Source organism: Tigriopus californicus, chromosome 4 (assembly GCF_007210705.1).
Source record: "Tigriopus californicus strain San Diego chromosome 4, Tcal_SD_v2.1, whole genome shotgun sequence".
In the NCBI taxonomy this organism is placed as follows: domain Eukaryota; kingdom Metazoa; phylum Arthropoda; class Copepoda; order Harpacticoida; family Harpacticidae; genus Tigriopus; species Tigriopus californicus.
Genome location: NC_081443.1, coordinates 13014774 through 13037242, shown reverse-complemented (window position 1 = coordinate 13037242; position 22469 = coordinate 13014774). Strand labels below are relative to the sequence as shown.

The window sequence follows — 22469 nt, the reverse complement described above, 5'->3', positions numbered from 1 at the left end:
TGAAATATAGAAACATTCTGATTCCTGATCTAGAAAAGGTTACTCCTTAAACACAAAAACATTTGTGTGATAAGACAAAAGATAGATACTGTCCGAGATCATAAGATGTTGGCAAAATAGAAAAAAAAAACGATCTTTGTCCCGTTTCCAACGCTTGTTGACTCGTTAAAAGCCTTTTGATTAAAATTGCTGACCAGCCGTGTCTGCTAGGAATGACTCGTGAACAGAGCATTTTTCTTTGAAAGTTACATCTTTAACCAATCACGGCAAGATATGTCGTTACATAAAGAAATATTACAACATAATGTACATTGTTTAGGCCATAAGAAAACACATTGTGTGTAACAGAGTATAGGCTGAATTGAAGGGACGAAAAGAAAGAAAATAACAGTTGCAAAATAAACTCGTTACTGCTAAGCGGCTGGCTTGGCCACAAACGAAAATGAGGAAAGTACCTAAATAGAATAAGCATATTGACATCAAACCAATATGGGCAAAACAAAAAAAACAACTATGAGGAAAGAAAGAGGCACTTGCCCATTGAACCGAACCAGTTCTTCCGGCGCGCACCATGTTTTAAAGGAGGAGACAGTTATCTTGAGACGAGTGAACAGTTAAATGAATGAAAAGCATTAAGTTTGAATCATGAACGCAAAAGTGATTGGATGATTTTGATTAGAATTGTAAGTATGGTAAACAATATAGGAAAAATGAATAGTAGAGCCTTTGGAAAAAATGGACAGGAGAATTGTTTTTTTTTTTTAGTCTAATAAAACTATCATAAAATGGTCCGTACACTTGAAAGTATTGTGTTATTAATATTTTCCCCCAGTTTGTTCTTTTTTTCTAAGAGATCTTTATTGGTCCATTCCAACCACATTTCAATTGTTAACTCGCGTAGTTCGCACATTTACGATTTTTGTCAAGTTGTATACTAGTGTTTTAACGCGGACCATATCTCTCTCCCTTTAAGTCGTTGTTTGTCAAACAGTCCAAAGAAGACGGCGAATGCTGAACTGAAGCAATACAGTAGAAAAACAGGCATAGCAATTACGTTTGCTAAACTCAGTCATACCATATAACGTGGGATTGAAAGTGAAAGTCAAAACATACGTTCCCCAGACTCGACTCACAGACATTTGGCTTCGACGTGACTCCCTTGAGGTACAGTCCATCCAACCTCATTTGGTTATTGCATTCATTTTCTCAAGAATCATTCCAATAGTACAAAATCCTCCAACTCAGTCTGAGCACAAGTTTCGAAATTTGGTGGTTAAACCAATCCGATGAGATTGTCTGGGCCCAACTACGTACGTATTGTTTACAAAACCAAGGAGGACTTCACCCCACTTTCTCGGAAATGTGTGTCTCAAAGGGTAAAATTGGGCGGCCAATCAAAATACAAAATTAATGACGACCATTTGATGTGACTTCTAGTCACGTCAGAGCGCAAATATCTGCAGGTCCAAATCTAGGCAAAAAACGCATAAGCACTTATATGAAGATGATTTGACTGACACAAATGGTTGAATGGGTTGAGAGCAATAAAGTAGTTGACAGGAGTTACAGGTGTATGTGCAAATGAAAAAAGCGTGAAAGGTAGGATAGACAGGCTACCTGAACAGTTGGGGTGAAGTACAAAGAAGTTGAAAGCTATGGTAATTGCTAAGCAGACGGTGAATCAGACCAAGAACTTCTCGACTTCTTCTTGACCAGACTGAACCATTCCTTTACTGGATATGTCTGAGCTGAGGACAAGTCAGAAGACTACGTACGAGTATTGAAACTATTTGGCGACAGTGGATTTCCTTGTGGAGGGCCAACAAAATTGCAGTGGTAATGCGATCAAGCTTCTCTCACTAGAGTGAAAAGGCAAACAGAGTCCCGTAAAAATGTTGGCCAACAAGGCAAGGATTGCACGTGGCTCTTCTCACAATTGGACCAAAAGAGCTTATTCCCAACCAAATCATAAACATAAGCTTAGTGAATCAGCATTTGAGCCTCTCAAAGTTTCAAGAGAATTAAAGCCAGTTAGTTAATCAGTGTTAAAACGAATAACGAATTTTGAATTCGTCAATAGTATTATATTCATACGTAGGGGTTGATTTTGATCGACTCTCTAGTGGTGCTTCATTAAAGCCCCAATTTAAGAACGGTCCCTTCGAAGAAAAGCGTGGGAATGCACTTGAGCTAATTTGGATCTCAAACAAGAATGAAGTGGTGGTAGACAATTTGGTCGGGTACCTTAAGAGCCAATGACTTTGTATTCTGAAGCGTTCTTCCAGTAAATAAATCGTCATGGATGTGAACTCAATGAAATTGAAGTGGACCCTGCCAATATTGATTGCCAGCAAAACAATACTGTGCTCCGTTGGTCTTTCTTGACGTTTGCTTTTTCCAAGAAAAAGTCGGAACCTCTTTGAAAAATAAATTCCACTCAGCCATGGATGTCTAGAAATTTGGACTGTAAACGGGGTTTCTCGTCCAATTGAATCGTCCAAAAGAAAATGAGATCGTGAGACGCAATGAGAGCCACAATGCTACTCTAGGTGCATTGAGTAGAGTGGTTAACATCATGCTGGTTTTGTATTTCACATACAATGGTGTGCATATAAGGGACTCGGGTTTGCGCAGTAGCTCTAATTAGCATCTCACTACAATCGTTACATTTAAATTCAAGTCCCATTTACGAGATTTGATTGTAAAGTGGTTTCATCCACAGCCATTTTGTTAAATCCTTATCTACCTGACCGAGAGAGGGTCGAAGATTCAAACTTCATATGTTGCCAAGACTACATACCATTGAATACGTTAAAAAAATCCCTTAACCATTTTCAAAGCCCAAATTTGGCTTAATCTTTTGATCATGTTAATTGTGAATTTTGGATTCAATAATGATTTAGGCGAAACATAATTTGCTCGTCAGTTGTTTGTCCACATCTCTAGAAGTCCATGGTTTACCTCGATGGATTCAATCCGTTGAGTTGATAGCACCAGTGCCATAGAACAAATGGCTGGCCATTCGACAATCATCGGCTCCCTCACGTAGGCTCTCTACACCAACAGTAAGCTCTAGCGGGCTGTTTAGACCGTCGGTCAGCTCTTGGCCACTACAGGTCTCGCTGAGAAGCGGAAATGTCATTCAATTGGTGACACAACGAAATTCCTCTCCTTATCACCAGAGGCGACCACCTGAATTGGGATTCGCGCTGTTGTGGTACTATTTCTTGGTCTCTAGGGATTATTGTTGAAAAAAAACCGTTTTAAATGTATTGGTTCTAGCGCAGTGAGAGGGAAAATAACAAAATTTCATCAGTCTCTACTTGTTCATTCGAGGGAAAAGATCTCTCTTCCCTATCCTCGTCTTCAGTGAATTATTCAGGTCGAACTCATTGCTTTGAAGATGAAAGACCCACGAAAGATATCTCATTGTGATACTGTTGATCAATCCAAAGCTGCCAGACCGAAGCCTATCAGCCGGGCTCATGGCATTTTGGTCTTTAAAGATAACAGGGGTCCATATGCCAGGCCTCGCACTTTATATCAATGCATGATGTGTCGGAAAATATTCCGTGATTCGAACAAACTCTTTACTCATATGAGTATGAGTCCCATATGCCAAGCCGAATATGTCCTCCCCGATGCGAAACCCGAACCTCAGCCCGCAGCCGTACCAGAACGTGCACCCGTTGCGAGATCGAAAACCATGGTTTCAAGTTCAAAGAGGACCAAGACGATCCAATCCGTTACCAATTTTTTGGCAGCGCGAAATCAACACGTGCAGGCACGGCAGACTTTATCCCGGTGGAAATGTCCCTCCAAACCTCGTCGCATTCCTCAGAATGCCAATCGGCTGATCGAAGTGATGACCAAGGCCTCCAAGGCCTTTTTTGAAACCAAGGTGAATTGCCAATCCTGTGGCAAGTTTTTCAATTCCAAGGACTCGTTGTTAGCTCACATGAGCACCCATTACATTGCGCCCAATGCCCTCGAGAGGGCGCTCAAGTGCCATATCTGCCACGAAGAATTCGTCGACGAATTTGTGCGGTCGGTGCACAGCCGAAACGGCCAATGCAAGCAACGATGTGCCAAATGCGTCCAAGGGTTCGATGATCTTCCTCAACTAACGCGACATCTGGCTCGTCATCAAGTGACTCGGACCCAGTCAAAAATGTAACTGATCACGAATTCTCGTCTCAACTCAGCTGTTATAATTGTACATTCTTGGATGCCATCAAACCCAGTGAATATAACAAAGAGGTCAGAATTCCAATGTGTGACTTTCATTTACCGTCAGTCGTTTCCTATGCTTCTAGTCTTGTTCCTATGTCTGTTCCATATGTTATCGTCTCGCAGTATTGATCGTTGATTCGCTAAATGACAGTTATTTTTGCTTTAATTCTGTGGACGGTGCGTAAATATTTACTAATGGAAGTTACAAAGCAAGACCGAATGCACCCTATGTAGTAATGATTTTGCATTTATTTTTTTTTAACTTGCACCTCAATTGAGTGAGTTTAAGTTTTAACGACCTTTTTGGCAGAGTGTAACTCTCTGGCAGATTCTGGATCCCAGAGAACATAAAATGTCCACACGCTAAAACAAGGATGTGATTTTAAGAAAAATGGTGTGGGAAAAGCCTATTGATAGGATTTTGATAACAGCCACTAAATGAGTGCCAACCAACTTTGACCAAGACATACCAAAATGGCAGGAACTTCATTTGACCGAAACGCATTTAACGTTCATTTAAAAGAACGATTATCGAATAAAGTGCTATTTATAAAATGAAGTCATTTCCCCAAGGTATTTCATCACATCAGCACCACCTTCCCCAAGCATTGTGAGACTGCTCAATAAATGAGTTCCTCAAGTCCAATCGTCTTCGCAAACATTGCTTCACACCGATTACCACTTTGAATTGGATCATACAGATCGACACATGGCTCAAACCTGATGTATCATGTTTCCAAAAAAGCAACGGGCTTAACACCCCTTTTTATCCAAATCTTGCGCAAAACTAATACAAATAAGAGTGAGATCGATCCATTTGATCTAGAAATTTATGTCTGGCTTTGTGAGTTAAGCTCTTGTGACATAGGAATCATTACACATCATGACTCTGATCGATTGTCGTGCACGGATAAACTAAGTCAAATTTAATAACCCAATGGGTGGTAATAGTGAGGACCATGATGGCAAAAGTGATTTAAACCTTCGCTCTTCTCCGTTCAAGATCTTCAGCTACAGCCTCAGGTTGTAAGTAAATTACTAGCGTACCAATAATGAAGTCAATCCAAATACCGCTTACAGAGATGGGGTAAAGAATCCTGCAGAGGGTTGGGTAACACATTTAAACCCAAGGCCGGTTTTAATTTTTGACTTATTGCATGTTGGCTCACATGGGTATGTCATACGGACGGACGTGCTTGTATAACATATTACTCACTTGTTCAGTTGGTAGAGTACTTGTGTCCAAACGTATGCCATGAAAGTATTCTGCAACATAAGATCAGATCCCAAACCATGCGATCTTGTCCGTATTCAAAAGTGAGCCTTTTTTGGTTAAGGTTTACGGTTTTTTAACAGATGCTTGGGAATGATTTTTTAGCAAGTCGTTATGTTTCATAAAAAAACAAATGGTCTATTAACGAATTTGTCCTTGGCGCTTTAAGGCCCCCCTGACCGTAGGGTGGGTCAGGTGTCGCTCAATTCTCAAACATCGAAATCGATACAATATAACTGTCTTCATTCCGAAGTGATTACAGTCTTAATGGCATCGCTTAAAAAAAGATCAGCACGTTTCTTCTAGACAGCTTATATTTTGTTAATATTGGACAGATCTTGCTAGCTTGCCAAGTCCAGATGTAACCTCTAATAGATGTTCCAGGAGGAAGATGTCTCCAACTAAATCACAAAAAACGTATTGGTTGCAAAGTATCCTTCAAGCGGTAAAAACCAAATTTTATATACAGTCTTAGATTTAAATGATGCTGCAATCCAAACTGAACTTACCATAATGGACGTAGTCACCAATGTCTTGTGCTCATTAGGTATTGGACATGATTTCTTTGACTCAGACTGACCCGGTTTGTTGCACGATTCAACCCACCACAATGGCTAATAGTCTAAGCACTCCACTATTCATCAATAAAGCCTGAGACCAACCACCAAAGATCTATACCGTAGGTAGTGTGCTGATTGTTGAGAATACCTTTGAGAATGTGCTCTGTTGTTGTGACTTCCGATCAGGGAAGTCAGTCGAGACGGACTGAAAGTTCTTCTTGTTTTCGTTTCATCGTTACAGCGTGGAAATGTGCCAATAGCAGCGTTGTGGCCAAAGTGTTGGAAGTTGTGGCCTGAATCTGGAGGAGGCAATCAAATCATTCCATCGAAGAGTCTGAAGAATCCGGCTCCATGCGACATTCGGTCCATACGTGTTATACGTAGTAACCAGACGTGATACGTAGCGAGCGAGTGCGTAGACCAAACCAGACCAGAGCTCATCTACCAAGGAAAAGCGGGAAAAAGAAGTCAACGTCATCAAGAACAAACTGAAAGTATCCATCGCCTTCAACCATTCTACCCTACATCCACAGGTTAGGTTCGCTACACTCGACTACGTTGCAAAGGGCGGTTGAGTTTGGTTGGGGAAAGGCGGAAGAAGCCCCAGAAAGATGGATGGATGGACGAATGGATGGATGAATGCAGGCCAGACAAGACATAGAGAGCGCGTTAACCTCCCAGCTAATCAAAATATAATGTGCTGGCGGTTTCCTGAGGAGGTTAAGGGTTTGATCTACTTTAGGGATTTTCAAATGGGAATCTGCGGTTGCCAGCGGAATCGCGAAGCCATAGGTGCCCGTTGTGATGAGAAACCTCGGAAAGGGTGACACATTAACATTGATGCACCTCAAGGGTTTGGAGCGATTGTCATCCCATTATCTCTCTCAGGAGCAAATTTTAATGAGAGGCTTGATCAGACGTTCTCAAGTTAACGTCATCAATTTCAGGAGCTCTCACCAATTACTCTTCAAATGTTTGCCTTCTTGAAAAGTGACTGGTTTAAAAAGCCAAATTTTATCGCAAATCGGATGAAATTGGAATTGATTTTTATTCTGGACGGACAAGAGATGGAAAAGCGAGCTCATCAGAGGTCGAATTTGAATTGACTGAATGTTAATACCTACATACGTAGAGGCCAGTTTTTAAAGCCAAGGGAGGAGTGAATCTCAGATCGAGAAAAAAATGCAACTTATGATGTATCGTACGAGTTTTTCTCGATCTAAAATTCACTCCTTTACTTTAAAAAATGGGCTCAGGTATCGGGGGCTGCTCCGGAACTGTTTAAGGTAGGTCGTCCAGAGCCCAGTTTTTTAAAGCGAAAGAGTGAATCTTAGACTGACAAAAGATCGTACTTTACTACATAAGTTGAATTTTTCGCGATCTAAGATTCACTCCATTGCTTTTTAAAAGTGGTCTAAGGTCTTCTGAATTGGTCAGGGATTTTTTCACACGCACCCCTCATCACTGCTGACCCGTCGAAGCGTCTGAGGCCTCTTTCAAGAAAAAGCGACACGTGATAGATCAAAGAGGAGCATTCGGGTTGTACCTCCAATGGTATTGGGTAAATTTACATGTGACACGTTCTCTAATTTGGTGGCTGAAATTGATGTCAGTCGTATGGAATAGTCCATGAATATACTTGGAAGTGAGTAATCTCTGACCGACCGGTGGGTTTACACATCATATGTCCAATAGATTTGGAAAGATTTCTTTGCTTGATCACGTTGAGAAGCTTGTCTTCTAATTGTTTTGGTGATTCATCTTTTTTTTTGTGTGTGTGTGCGGACTTCCTTACCGCTAACGGGATTGGAATCCCAGCAATTCAAGACGAGAAGATTATTTGTTTTACTTGGCTTTTATTTATATATATTATTTGATCGACCAACGAACTGGAGTTGGCTGATCCTTGAATATAAGGTTGATCCGGAATTTTAGTCAAAAACTTGTCCAAGTCTGACTTAAATCCTGTTACTAAATCAACACCTATACATTCCCTACAAATATTTGAGGGCAGCAAATTGAACAATGAAGGAGCCCGAGAAAGAAGAGAGTTGGACTTCATTGTTTTAACTAGCCTGGATTCTCGAGGGCTTGAAGGTGCTCTCAAAACGCACATTAAGCCTCTACGGTCACTACAATTGACCCTAAATCCTGGGTTGGGACAAAGCTCATGAATGCTTTTGAAAACGTACAATATCAGATACCTTTTGTACCTTCTCTGAGTACTGTACAATCCCAACCTTTCTAACCTCTCCCAATACGAGATCTCTCTCATATCCTCAATGTTCCTAGTAAAACATCTTTGGACCTGCTCGAGCTTTTGCAAACCTGCTGAACTAATTGGAGCCCAAATGGGAGAGGCATATTCAAGATGCGGCTGAACAATCGACTTGTACAGAGGTAGCATCGTGACACTATCTCTGGACTTAAACGTGCGATATATCCAACCACATGTTTGAAAAGCCTTACCAACTTTCAACTGGATATGCTCATCGAACTTTCCATTATCTTGGAGGACTACACCTAAATCCTTCATGGATGAGACCTGCTCAATGTCCTTACCTTCATCATCTAATAGTGGAGTGTCTAATGGCGTCGACCCAAAGGTCATTGAGCGGAATTTCATTCCATTCAGTGCCATGTTACTCGCAGCAACCCAGGAGTAGATTTGGTCTAGGACCTCTAACAGACAACCGGAGTTCTGACCATTCCTACCAACTACCAATTTTGTATCATCAGCATAAGAAGAGATACTGACATTACTACTACCAAGCTTCTGAAGCGGAGCAATGAAGATAATGAAAAGGAGAGGACCCAAAATGGAGCCCTGAGGGACACCCGACTTGACATCATGTATGTCACTAAGGGATCCCTCAACCTTAACTAATTGTTTCCTACCACAAATGAAACTTCTTAGCCAATTGAGAACCTTGCCTTGGATCCCAATCTCATGGAGCCTGTTAACTAAAAGGCCATGATCTACCTTGTCAAAGGCCTTGGCAAAGTCGAGATAAACTACATCGACTGATTCATGGCTCTCCAGTCCCTCAATAACCTGCTCTATATGCTCAATCAGTTGGGTAACCGTGCTAAAATGTGCTCGGAACCCATGCTGGCTAGGAGGAAGGACTTCATGTATATCAAGAAATTCAACAAGTTTGAACTTCATGATCTTCTCAAACACCTTCGCAATATTCGAAGTGAGAGAAATCGGCCTGTAGTTACTGGGGAGTGACTTATCTCCCCCTTTGAAAATTGGAACAACATGAGCTACCTTCAGAGAAGAGGGGAACTTGCCCTGGTCCAAGATGCAACGCATCAAGTACGAGAAAACAGGAGCAAGAACCTGTGAGCATCTCATCAGAAACTGAGATGTCACTCCATCAGGGCCAGGGGAGCTCGAGAGTCTCAAGTCCCTGATGGCCTCTAAAGCATCCTGATCTGTGACTACAAGATCATCTAAATGCTCAGCTTGACAAGCCTTGCCAGTCCAAACAAACTCATCAATAGAGCAATGGACTGTTGCTCCTAAACTCAGTGGAGTTGAAAACACACTAGAGAACTGATCTCCAAGTATGTTGGCCATAGTCTCTGCATTTTCTATGGCTTTCCCATCGACCTCAAAAGGCCCTGCAGGGTGTTTGATTTTTCTCTTAGAGTTTGCATAAGAGAAAAACGCCTTCGGATTCGACCTCACCTCTTGAACAACTCTACTTTCCTTGTTCAACTGATCTGTCTCAATGGAGGCCTTAATTCTACCTTGGATTAAATCCAACTTTCTTTGAAGGCTAGCCACAACTACTGGATTCAAATTGCTCTGGAGACTTTTTGGATTACAAGCCTTGAAGTATTTCTGGCTTCAGGTTTGCCACATCTTTTCGAACTTTCTCTGGAAGCACTCATTTGTAAATGAGGCCCAAAGATTGACAAAACATAACATCAGTATTTCCGTTGCTTTATTGGAGAGTGTAGTTTGAGTGAGCAACCAAGCCACTGCCCCTTCCTCAATCGTTCGACTTAAGGCGTTATTTTTTGAATGGAATTAGACATGGGTGGGTATCAAATGAAAATGAGGGTTGAAGCATATCAGATTAAGGTCTTACCTTTGCAAAAGGTTTTGAGATATTGCGGATGGTATATATTTCCTGGATAGCTATGGATTAAGGCCGTAGCAAGAGCACCAAGTCCCAGAAAAACGAATTTATGTGTCAGGTTGTGGTACTAGAAATAGTATGGGTCCGAGTATTATGCCTCGGGGTGTGTCTGAGATGATCTCAACTGAAGAGATGGCCCTCTTTAACCGTGTATGAGAAAGTTATAGAACCTGTGCAAAAGTAGACTATTAGTCACACGTGATCACTTTATCCACGGACTTCTAGAGATATGGACTACGAAGCCGAAATTTCCTATCTCCTCAACTGTTCATATTCAACATAAGCACTTCATACGACCACAAGATCTTGTTGAATAGATGCACTTGGCCAGTCTGAGCCGAGCACTATGCTAGGCCCTGGCTATGCTTAGGGAACCCAGGAGATATGGTCAAATGCAAAGTTATGTAGTATACACCACATACAATTCGAATTTTCGGCCTGCTAATGGTCAGCAACATAACGTTTTGACACCATATCTTTGAAGCGAACTCTTTACAATGAAATAATATAAGAATGACCTGCCTTTATTGAGGAGATCTACGTTTCTTATTTTCTACTTTTTTTGAAAAGTGGCTCAAAGTCGCTATGACCAATACTGATGTAACGCAAGCAGATCAGCTTGCAAGTTCGATGTTGATTCTTATGTTCCAATCCAGCTCGAAAGGCATCGGAACGATCGGAACCGATCGAAACAGTTTGATTCTAATAACAGCTGATTACAGTGCTGCCATGTTTAGCTCAAAGTCTTATTTTATAAACACCAACTACTCTCACAGTTAGGTGAAAACCAACCACGATTAGGCCGTTTCTCCGCAACTGGAAAATAATAGAAGCTTTGGTGAGCGCAAACTTCTCGAAAACACTATCTGTAAAATAATCTGATATAACTAAATGACTTCACCGTTTCCAGGATAGAGTAGCTGGTGAAAGGAAATTTGCTTACTGATGGGAACAAACCAGGGAAAACCAAATTTTAAAGGGGTTCAAACAAACAAAAGCAAGTAAATCACTTCAATGGACAAAAATAGCAAACAATCCGGAAAGGAGCTGTGTAGCCGAGCCGTCTAAGAGGCAGCGCTAACAAGGCAAGAATACTCTCCCTAGGTATCGTGGATTCAAACCCTGGCGTCGGAAGTAACACTTTGGGAGGAGACGTGGTGTAGTAGTTAGCGCAGTTTCCTTACACGAGAGAGGTCCCGGTTCGAATCTCCTCCTCGACCTTTCTCAAGGAAACTTTTAGACGCTAACCCTGCCCACAGACGGAGAACCAAACTGATACGGACACGACACTGCCTATCGGAAAAAGTATAAGGACGATGTGATGGCTGGCTTCGCTGGCCGGGCGAGGCTCATCCCTCCGACCCTAGCACCCAAATACAAAATACAAATGGGAACTGGAGGAAGAGTGAATAATCTAGAGTGCTTGTTTAACTGACACACTGAGCAGTCTTATTATTTGTAACCTAAAAGGTCAGGGCGAGTTGTTTGATGGAAGATTTGACAAAAGCTTTCTTGCAATCGGAGAGTTTTGGTTAATGCAAAATCTGATTTTTTTAAAGGTTGACAAGATTGAATGGAGGCCTTAATATTAGCGTGAATTAAGTAAAACTACTGGATTCAACTTTGGGCTGCTTTTGCCACTGTTAAACTACTTTAAGGTGTCGGTAGCTTAGATTTAACGTGACAACTTTTCGTTTGATTGACAAATTTTTGGCAACTATTTTCTTGGTTGAAATCTCATAATGAAATTTCTTTAATGAACGTAAATGTCATTTTTGTGGCAACTTTTTATCTGTTACAACTTAAAAAAAAGTGTTAGAAATGCAGGGCAGTTGTGAAGTGATTACACCCAAAAATTTATTTTGAAAAATGTGAATGTAGTATCTTTATGAGGACCCAAAAGATCCAAAAAATATTTCCAGATTTCGTCAAAATTGGCTTCAAATTGCCTTGGGAGGACATAAGGGTTAATTTATAAATTCATTTAATACATTTCCGAACTTAGATCAGATCAGGGTCATTGGAAAAGACCAAGTAGAGAACGCTATTCTCTCTAGTGGCTACACCAACATGCTGGGAGGAATTGCGCAAGATCGCAAACTCCTCCAGCTTTTCGAACGACTGAGATGTCGGTTTCAAAATGGGAAAATACCCATCGGGACTAGCCTCCCACTCTACAACGCTAGCCGGAAAATTAAAGGCCCCTACAAAGAAAACTTTCAAGCAAAGTGCCATCTTATTTCCAGTGAATTGGAGAGCTGACATAAAAGAGCTTACTGAACAAGAAGGGGGTCTATACATTGTTTCAACAGACAGATCTAGCCTTCGGATATGACAAACTAAGACCTCTACTTCTCCATTCGACATTTGTACATGGCTAATGCGCAACTGATTCCTGACGTATAGGCATACACCTCCATGTGGGAATATGGGATTATCAGGGTGTATCCTATCACAACGAACTAAGTTGAAACCAACTATTGTTAGTTCTTCATCTAGGACCCCTGGTCGAAGCCAGGTTTCTGTTATAGAGACGAATGAAATCTCTCTCTCTACGGCTAGTTCTTCTAGGATCTCAACTTTTGTGCTGTCTTTTTTAGAAATCAGACAATGCATGTTCAAATATAGCCCCTTTACGGGCCTCTCTTTTGACGAATCAAGTTTACAAGATCTTGGACCATCTTCTCCAATCGTAAAAAATCCCTCTTATCAACAAAGCTGCGTTCTACTGGAGGCAAAGCATGTAAAGCAAATTTAAAAAAATAAAAAAGCAAGTAATGGGGATGGTTGGGTTTGGGATATGGTTTGGGCAGCTATATGAGAATAGGAACGTGTTTTGGGAATAGGGGTGGGACAAGGAATATTAGGAAGGAGGGTTTTTATAGGAATGGGTGTAGATTGGGTATTTAAGGGAAGTGGAGGGAATTAGGAGAGAGAATGGGAGGTGGGAGGAGACTGAGGGAGGGAGGAAGCTAAAAGGGTTAAGGAAGGGGGATGGGGTGGGATTAGGTTTAGGAATAGAGTCAGCTCTATAACTATGAGACTGAACTTGTCTGTACCTTTGCTTACTTTGCGTCCCTTCTACGTGGACGGAAGTACACCATACATTAAAGCAATTCTTAAGTCTCATGGGCTGACGGCACATATACGGGTGAAAGAAATGACAACCGACCTTTGAACATCCCTTCTTCCTATTGTACTTCTCAAGGTCAAACTTGAGAAGTTTTTGACACCATTTAGGGTGGTCAAACTGACAGCCTTTTCCTTCTTCAGGACAAGGCTGCTTCCGGTAAACAGGACAGACTGTTTTCTCTGCAACTACCTATTCGCATGCTGCTCTTTTTCAAGAGGAGATACTACTTGAACCTCTACATTGGTCAAATCAGTCGACTTCTCAACTACTGGGTGAGCCTGTTCCTCAAGCAGTTGGTTGACCCAAACAACTAAAGCCTCTATGAAAAAGGGCTTATTGACTATGGAAGGATCCTTCCCTGCTAAGACCAAGTCCAAACATTGCCTAGTCTAGAGCCACTGGACAAAAAGCAAAGAGACTAGTCTCTTTGCTGACTTTTCCACAAATAGCTTCCATCATGAATGCAAAGGAACTAGCGGCAAAATCAAGAGACCAAGAAAAAGAAGAAAACTAAAAGGCTATGCAATCTGGTCCTGAGATGCAGGACAACGAAGCAAAATAGGAATGAACTTCTTCACGTCAAACTAAACATACAAATTTAAGATGGAGATAGTAAACAAGAAGTAAGGGACAGAGAAAAGCAAGGAATTAAGAACATATGTAAACTAGGAAAACAACACAAAAACACAGAAATAAACGCAACAAACTGGTCTAACACAAATTAAAATCAATGCACTAATGAACAACAAATTGTAATTGTCAAGGACCAATACAATCAAACTGAAGAACTACACATAACGATTTGGAACTAGAAACACTACAATACAAATAAGAGAGAAACTGCTAAAGCTAAACATAAAAATAAATTAGCAATAAAAAACTGTTAAAAAACTGTCCTTCTTAAAAAATGGAAATAGGAACTACAAAGTTGATTAATTGATTATCTTGTACCTATGAAGAAATACGGAATCATGATACAAAAAGTACAATAGTGCTTACCAAAGATCAATAAACATTAACCAATCAATAGAACAAGATTACGGATTCTACATAGGACATTTCAGTATTTTTAGAAAATAATGATCTCTTTGCTATACATCTCTGTTCATATATTAAGTTTCTGAATTAATTTGGAAAGTCAGAAGAATAAATGAAATACCTATGAGCATCAAATTAATCAAAAACAATCAAACTATGTTTTGAATCAGTGGAAATTGCGCAAAACTGGCTCAAAAACATGCATAGATAGAAAATCAACAAGAATCATTCTATTAGTTGAGGAGGAACCTACACTGACAAAGCACAAAAGAAATGCATGGAATGGGCAACAAAGTACATGTTCAAAAATCAGAATATCTGGGATGGACAACTGATAACTTTGTCTTAATCCACACATTTGACAAAAAGCATCAAGCATTGGTGAACAATGTATGAGCTGTCTTTGAGTAGAGTTTCAAATTTGGAAGTTTAGGGTAATTTAGGGTTTATTGTAGTGACTGCAGAGGCTTAACGTGCGTTCTGAGAGCACCTTTAAGACCTCGAGAAGCCAGGCTAATGAAAAAAAGTGAAGTTCAACTCTCTTCTTTCTCGGGCTCCTTCATTGTTTGATTTGCTGCCTTCAAATTTTCATGGGGAGAGTATTTAAGTGTTGATCCTGTAGCATCCTTTAAGTCAGACTTGGACAAGTTTTTGACTAAAATTCCCGATCAACATTAAATTCAAGGGTTAGCCTGCTCAATCAACTTTAACTAATTCATCAATCAAATATTATATGAATGTAAAATCAAGTATAATAAATATCTTTTCCGCCTTGAATTGCTGTGATTCCAATCCTAGTAGCGGTAAGGAAGTCCGTAAAAAATAATATTTATAATTTAAGGGGCACAGAGCAATAGCAAAGTCTGGTTCAAAAGATTTCAATTTGAATTTTGGACTCCATTAAATTTATTTTTAGCAGAAGCATCCAATATAGTCAGATTAAAAAAGGTGTCATATTTGTTAAGTTATAGCATTCCATGATTATAAAGTATTCAAATGAGTTTAAAGAGCAGCATGTAGCTCAGAGCTACAATATGTCTATTTTTGGTCAAAATATTGACTGATTATGTGTAGCGCAGTCTCTCACTTAATCAAGAAAACCTTATTAACACTTTGCAGTTATTGTTCTTCAAGACATGTTTGAAGTCATTTTAAGTATTTTACATGCCTAGTTTGAAGCACATACCATTAATGGTTACAAAAATGATATTAGTAACATATTTTGTTCAATAGTTCTGCCAATAATTGATATTCAAAAATTTCACCACCAAAAGTTTAGGCCTAACTTGGCGCAAAAGGTTTGGTGATCACAAAAAGTGGCGTTTCCTTGCTTTAGTGTTCTTAGTCATTCTAACAAGATACTAACTTCGTATCGTAAGTATAATAAGAGAGACTTGCACAAATATCAAACTTTTTTAAGCGGGGCAATAAATATTATAAAAGGAGGGGTCCTGAAATTGAGCCCTGTAGGACACGTGACTTGACGATATATAAATATATATAACTCTGTGACCCTTCAACCTTTATTATACATGTATGCCTCCTGTCATGAATGAGGCTTCTTATCCCATTGAGAACCTTGCTTTGGATACCAAAGTCTTTTCAACAAAAGGCCATGACCTTCTTTATCAAAGGCCTGGGCAAAATCAAAATAAACTACACCTACTGACTCATGAACCTCAAGTCCGTCAATGACCTACTCCATATGCTCAATCAGTTGGCTAACCGTGCTAAAATGCGCTCGGAATCCATGCTGACTAAGGGGAAGGACTTCTTGATCTTCTCAAACACCTAATCAATATTACAAGTGGGAGAAATCGGCCAATAGTTACTGGGGAGTGTTTTATCTCGGCCTTTACATATGGGAACAACATGAGCAGCTTCAAAGTTCAACGAACTTTAGAGTCCGTTTGGTACTTGGTTTTAGATTTTGAGATTGTAATATTGTGTTAGGGCGGCTTTACACTACGATGGAAAACCGAGATTGAAGCCGGTTTGAGGATTGAACTAGGACCAGTGCTGGGGCGATTTCAGTCTTTCACTGTACTCAAGTCGAACAGAAAGACTCATGCTGCGAAAAAACCGCCCCAGCACTACTCCCACTTCAATTCTCAAATCGGATTCAATCTTGGTTTTCCAGCCGAGTGTAAAGCTGCCTTAAAGCCGCCCTTACATAGAATCCTCATGCGATCTTCACGAGTCGACCATGAGTCAACAAAGCTTTTGTTTAGGTGGCCATACCGTGGATAGTTGTGTAAAACTAAACATGCGACCTCCAACTTAACACAATGTTACAACCAATAGTGATGAAGCACATGATTTTGCACTTACATCGTCATACACACCCATGAGTGAATCGTGTGGCCATGACAATATGGGCTAATTATTCTGGAAAGATCAATTTAGCATCATGGGTCAGCACAAAGGGCCTCCCTAACTTTTGTTCAGCAATGCTGTCCAAATACTTTCAAAGAGAGCTTTATTCAACGACTGGCGAAGTTTAGAAGTATTGAGAGTTACACTTTAAAATACACGATTCTCTAAAACATAAAAAGCTGGAATCCCTAAAAACTTTCCCTTAACAAATATCACTACGAGTTTTTTTCTATATGTTTCTATTTTGCTCGATATAACGTCACTTAAACAGTTCAGTACTCAAGAGTTATACAGGGGACTTTTGAAATCGAGAGAAACCATTTTTGTCTTATGAAAACCTTGCTTAGCCTTTTCAAAATCACTCAAAGCAACGAAAACAACTCAAATGAGTATCTAAGATCGGAACTGTATTTAGAGAATTTATAAATTAACCCCAATGTCCCCCAAAGGCAATTTAAAGCCAATTTTGACGAAATCTGGACGAAAGGTTTGGATCTTTTGGGTCCTCTTGAAAATACTATCCTTATCTTTTTTTTTCAAAATAAACTTTTCGTTGTTATCACTTCGCTGCATTTTTGACATCTTATTTTGAAATTGTTACAGATTCTTCAAAAATGTTGCCTCTGCTGATGATGATCACCAATCAATACAATAAAATCACCTCCGGAAACGTCAGGTTCCCAACACTGTTGGCCGCTAACCTTTCCAGTCCGATCACCAACTTTGTTATTTCTCACTTTTACTTTGGACATGCTAGCTCATGAAATGATGTGTACTTATTTTTCATAAGCTATAACACAATTCTGAAATGAGAAAAGTTCATGAGAATTAAGCCAAAAGGAAAGTGAGGGGTGCTTGTCACATTTCACAGATAGAAATTCAAGCTTGGCGAACATGGCTAATCAAAAGACCTAGGAAAAGAAGTCAATAACCTAAACCGAGGTTGTTACCCTGTTCGGCCAAATTTTTGGTCAAAATACCTAATCTGTCGTTTTTGGGAAAACCTCCCATTTTGTACCTCCTTTGACATTTTTCATTCTTACTTGTTCAAAATGGGCGGGATTGAAATTGTTCTTTTACTTACAAAAGGAGGAAATAAGCTTGTAAGATGGTTATAAATACAGCCAAAATTTTTGACGAACCTAAAAAAAGTGGTCACAGTACACACATTGCAAACCAATTTAAACTTCAACCTTCATTAACAAACAGTGTTAAGACTTGACACCTTGCTTCCTTGTTTGGTTCTATATCCCATCAAAGCAAAAGAAAGTGCACGAAATCAATCCTGAGGGAATTGACAAAACCAATGCCATGAAGGCAACACATGATAAGCAGCAAAAATGTCACCCAGTGTTGTCATCGCTACTGATGAATAGATCCTCATGTTTAGCTCCTTAGTAAGCATTGAGGTAGAAAGCTCATTCTCACACCACAATTAAATACTCTCAGAGCAATGCCTTAGTCTTGCAACAAAAAATCTCAATGATAATGAGCTATAACTAACGTTGCATTTCTCTTGCTAAAACGGTTGGTTCTTTTTTTCATGCTTTGTGTCAAAAATGTTGGAATCGACGAATTCATTTTCCAGTACCTTTTTGTTAATCTTTCAACTATTTTTAACCTTTTTCGCAAGATTTGCCGTTTTTTTAACCCTTTTATGGCTGATTTTGCTACATTTTTTGGCAAATTTGTCTACCTTGGCTTATTTTTCCTACCTTTTTTCCGAGGCCTATTTATCAAACATCTATAGAAAGAGACGAAAGTAAGGAACTGGGCAAAAAACTACCCCGTAATGAATTCTCCAGCGGCGAGTTTTTTAAACTCTAACACCTCTTAGTTAAGGCTTGGATGTTACCCAAAAGGAACATCCGCTCAATACTTTGGCGAGTTTAGTACAAACCGGTTAACGTCCAACCCTTAACTCCGAAGTACGAGCTTTAAAAAAACTGACCTCTGATGACTTACCACGGTGTTCAAAAAGCCCTATCAAGTTTCCAGAGAAATTCCCAAACACAAATTGCTATTTTTCTACCTCAAGAAGTCATAGGGAACAACTTTAATTTTATTATTTTATGGAATTCTAGTCCACATAAAAAACTTACATACCTAAAAACATTATAAAAACTAAGATTTTCAAAAACCTACTCAATGTAAATTAGAAGCACACTTAGTTAGCTCTTGAATGTAATTTACGATATTATCTATTTCACCGCTACTTAGTTACATCGGATTCAGTGGTCAAAATTTCATCGGTTTTAGCCCCAAAATGCCCCGGTTATATGTTAATTCAATTTCCCAAAGATATAATATCGATTTTCACTATCGCAAATACAAAAGATTATTTTTCCATTACTTGCATAATTTCAAATTAACTTAAAACCTTGTACAACCATATCTAAAACCCTCAAAAAGCAAATTTTTGAAAATTCATTTTTAAAAGCGTCCAAGGTACATTTAGTTGAGTGGTCACTGAAAATTTCACAAATATCAATGAAGCCTTAAAGAAGCTATTTTCAGAATTCAAGTGAATGCATAACTAAGTGTACACATGATGATTGTAAAACACATTTTCAAAGATTACACTTTTAGTGTGTTTTAAGTGACATTAAATAGCATTTTTAGCTATTGTGAGACTATGTAAGAAGGGGAAAAATATTCTTTTGTATTTGTGATATTGAAAATCGATATTAATTCTTTAGGAAATTGAATTAACATATAACCGGAGCATTTTGGGGCTAAAAACGATGAAATTTGGGCCACTAAATTCCATGTAACTAAAAAGCGGTGAAACAGATGATATCATAATTTATATTCAAGAGCCAACAAAATGTGCTCCCAACTTACTCTGAGTAGGTTTTTGAAAATTTTAGTTTTTATAATGTTTTTAGGTATGTAAGTTTTTTATGTGGGCTAGAATTTCATAAACCAATAAAATCAAAATTGTTTCCCATAATTTTCTGAGGGAGAAAAATGCCAAGTTGTGCTTGGGAATTTCCATCAAAACTTTAAAGGGTATTTTTACCACTGTGTTACGGTATTGAGGATTGCATTGATGATTCCGTTCAACGAAATTCTGCAAATGGATAATAACGCAACTAAAGTGCCAAAATCGTACTCGTAAAGTCCGTTGGATCACTGGTCCTATTGAATTTGGATCACCAAGCTTGTTATCTGGATCAAGAATTTCTTTCGAAAGTCGAAAGCAAGAAGCATGATGCCTTACTGGATCAAACCTTTTTTATCTTATCTTAAGCTGGTGTTGGGTTAAACGGGAGACAAAAATTCGTGGAATTTGTTTTTTTATCATTTGCAAAGCATGACGCAGGGTTAGATTTGCGAATGCATTAGATTACAGGTTTATGACTTGATAGGCGTCCTATTAGTTAAAATCATTTAATTACAAAGCAAAAAAGACGAATATATCGAAGTTTTAGAGGAAATTTCAAAACAGGAAGGTCAGCCATTTGACAATGATTTAATTTCCTGGGTACTACTTAGAGGGCAAATAACCCTAATTTCAAATATGGGCGGTTAGCTCTTTGAGAGGAAAAGAGGATTGCGATCCCTTAAGCCAAAGTGAGGGATCAAAAACGAAATGAAAACAAAAATTGTTTTAAAAAAATCACGCTTTTTAGTGTTCAAAATCAGTGTTGTATCTTTGTCTAGTCACCAATAGTTTTCCTTTATGCTCACTCTACACCTTCACTCATTACTCTCAATAGTTGCATCTCTCTGTATATATACCTCCCTCTATCAACAATAAACATCTAGTCATTTACCACCACTCGGCCATGCAACAATCAGTATCCAAGACATTGCTCAAATAGTTTGCTCAAATGTGTTAACTACTTTTGTCCGCTGGCAACTCCCCGCACCAAATGTCTGCCAACTATAACTAAAGGGAGAAGGGTATAATTGGCTGTTTTATGAAAATTAAGATGAAGAGGTAATCCTGTGTGCAGTTAATGCATGTAACGACGTACACTGGGTGTTCTCGAATATTCTTCAAATGCAATTGAACTTAGAAAAAACAAAAAAATAATTTCTTGACAAGAGTATTTTTCCAAAGGATATCTATTATCAGATGAGGGACTCATTTTCACGGCAAAACAAATGACAGCAAAGCTGAATCAATACGTGATTTACTATTCAGATTCTTTTTCGGTCCTCTTCCGCTCTTCATAAAGAATTTATTGATACAGGGCATAGGCCAATGCCGAAAAAAGCAAAGAGGCCAAAGGGGTCATGCCTCCGGCTCCATTGTAGGGTTCGCCCTCGGGCTCGGATTCGGAGTCCGCCTCACCCTCGGGTTGAGGATCCGCCTCAGCAAAGGCCATAGCCAGGACCATGGCAAGAAGGGCAAGGAGAATCAAGGATCGCATCTGAAAGAGACAAGTGACACATTCGTCACTGCTTAGTCGTTTGTCAATTGTGACAACTCAGTTCAATAAGATGGGTCCATAAAGTGGTTACGAGTTACGTCAGAGTTTGGCATTTCAGGCCATTGAGCTCTCCAATGGATTTTGCCATAACCTTATCAGGCTTGATTTGTGGCTCACCATGGTGGAAAACCCGTTTTACAACTGACATTTATGAGTTTTGGTTGTACAACACATTGGTCACGGCAGAAGGAGGCGGCATCTGACACTTATGACTTTTTACCACCAAATCCGTTACAAAAATCATTGAAGTGGTTCAAAAATCAACACAAATCAAAGCTTTAGGGATTCATTGCTACGTTTAGAATGCGATTATGATCTAATTGAAAAATAAAAGGTGCAATTGGACGATGTACGTATCAGCCAAAAGTGAGTGCAAAGGAAAGAGGAAGCCTATCTACCATATTGTATGGCAAATCTTAAAAGCCCATCTGCTGTTGCAGCATGGAAGTTGAAACTGAACTGTGAATAAAGGTTCTTTGCCGTATGGTCTTTGAATTCGGTTCACACAATGGTTATTGCCTATTGTTACGATGCACCTTTCCCTCTTTACAAACTCTGCACAAAAGATTCACTCGAACACGAGATTGCGGAAGCTCTAACCTAGTTTGTGGTTATGAATGTTACTGTAGCCGTCAAAAACTGATTCTTTTCCCTCGAACAAGTGTCGTTGTCAAGCAAGCGTTTTCCTTTGACATAAAGGAACATTTTAACACTAATTTGAGATATTTGATTGGGTATAGCATTAAGTTTTTGGACATTCCCCAAGTGCAAAGCAAGGCAATCAATGGTTCTTTGAAATAGAACGATCCTGAGAGTGTTGATGTTCATAGTTTGGACACGATCAAACATGGGACATTGATCGATTGTCGTGTCTTCTAGTCTGGCCAATAAAGCGATGTATCGATAAAGGACGTGATTTTTGAGAGATAATTTCCTAGCTGAGAGAAGAGTATTTAACGCTTGTACTTACCTTGAAGGACAATGTTTTTTTGACGAAGTTCTTTCGCGTTCTGAGCGGGGAGATCGCTTGTTGGAGGGTTCGCCGTTCAGCGCGTCAAGCAATTTCGAGGGGCCCTCTTGAACTCACCTGGACTTAGACCATTGAAACAACAGCAAGTAGGTAGGAAACAAAAAGTGACTCATGTATTTTTTGAGAGCAAGTCACTTAAAAAAGGAATTTCAGAATGTGTTTTGGTTTGAAACTATGAATATTGTTGTTCAAATGAGTATTGCCCTTATAAATTCAGAACATTGCTTGTC

The 22469-nt window shown here is 39.4% G+C and overlaps 2 protein-coding genes and 1 long non-coding RNA gene across 3 annotated transcripts in view; 1 reads left to right on the top strand and 2 right to left on the bottom strand.

The window, feature by feature from the left end:
- LOC131879387 (beta-hexosaminidase subunit alpha-like) overlaps positions 1 to 6247 on the bottom strand; it is a 12468-nt gene extending 6221 nt beyond the window's left edge. The window contains exon 1 of the mRNA XM_059225692.1: positions 6016 to 6247. The gene's annotated coding sequence lies outside the window, so the exon portion shown is untranslated. The remainder of the gene's footprint in view (positions 1 to 6015) is intronic.
- On the top strand, positions 3554 to 4177 carry LOC131879633 (zinc finger protein 774-like). Its single transcript, XM_059225991.1, has one exon. The coding sequence runs from the start codon at positions 3554 to 3556 to the stop codon at positions 4175 to 4177; it is 624 nt and encodes a 207-aa protein (XP_059081974.1).
- Positions 6248 to 20823: 14576 nt separating the features above from the next.
- Positions 20824 to 22173, bottom strand: LOC131879121 (uncharacterized). The gene is made up of 2 exons (XR_009373095.1): positions 21670 to 22173; positions 20824 to 21149 (listed from the first exon to the last, which is right to left on the bottom strand). It is a non-coding gene; the product is annotated as an uncharacterized LOC131879121 (long non-coding RNA).
- Between the last annotated feature and the right edge of the window lie 296 nt (positions 22174 to 22469).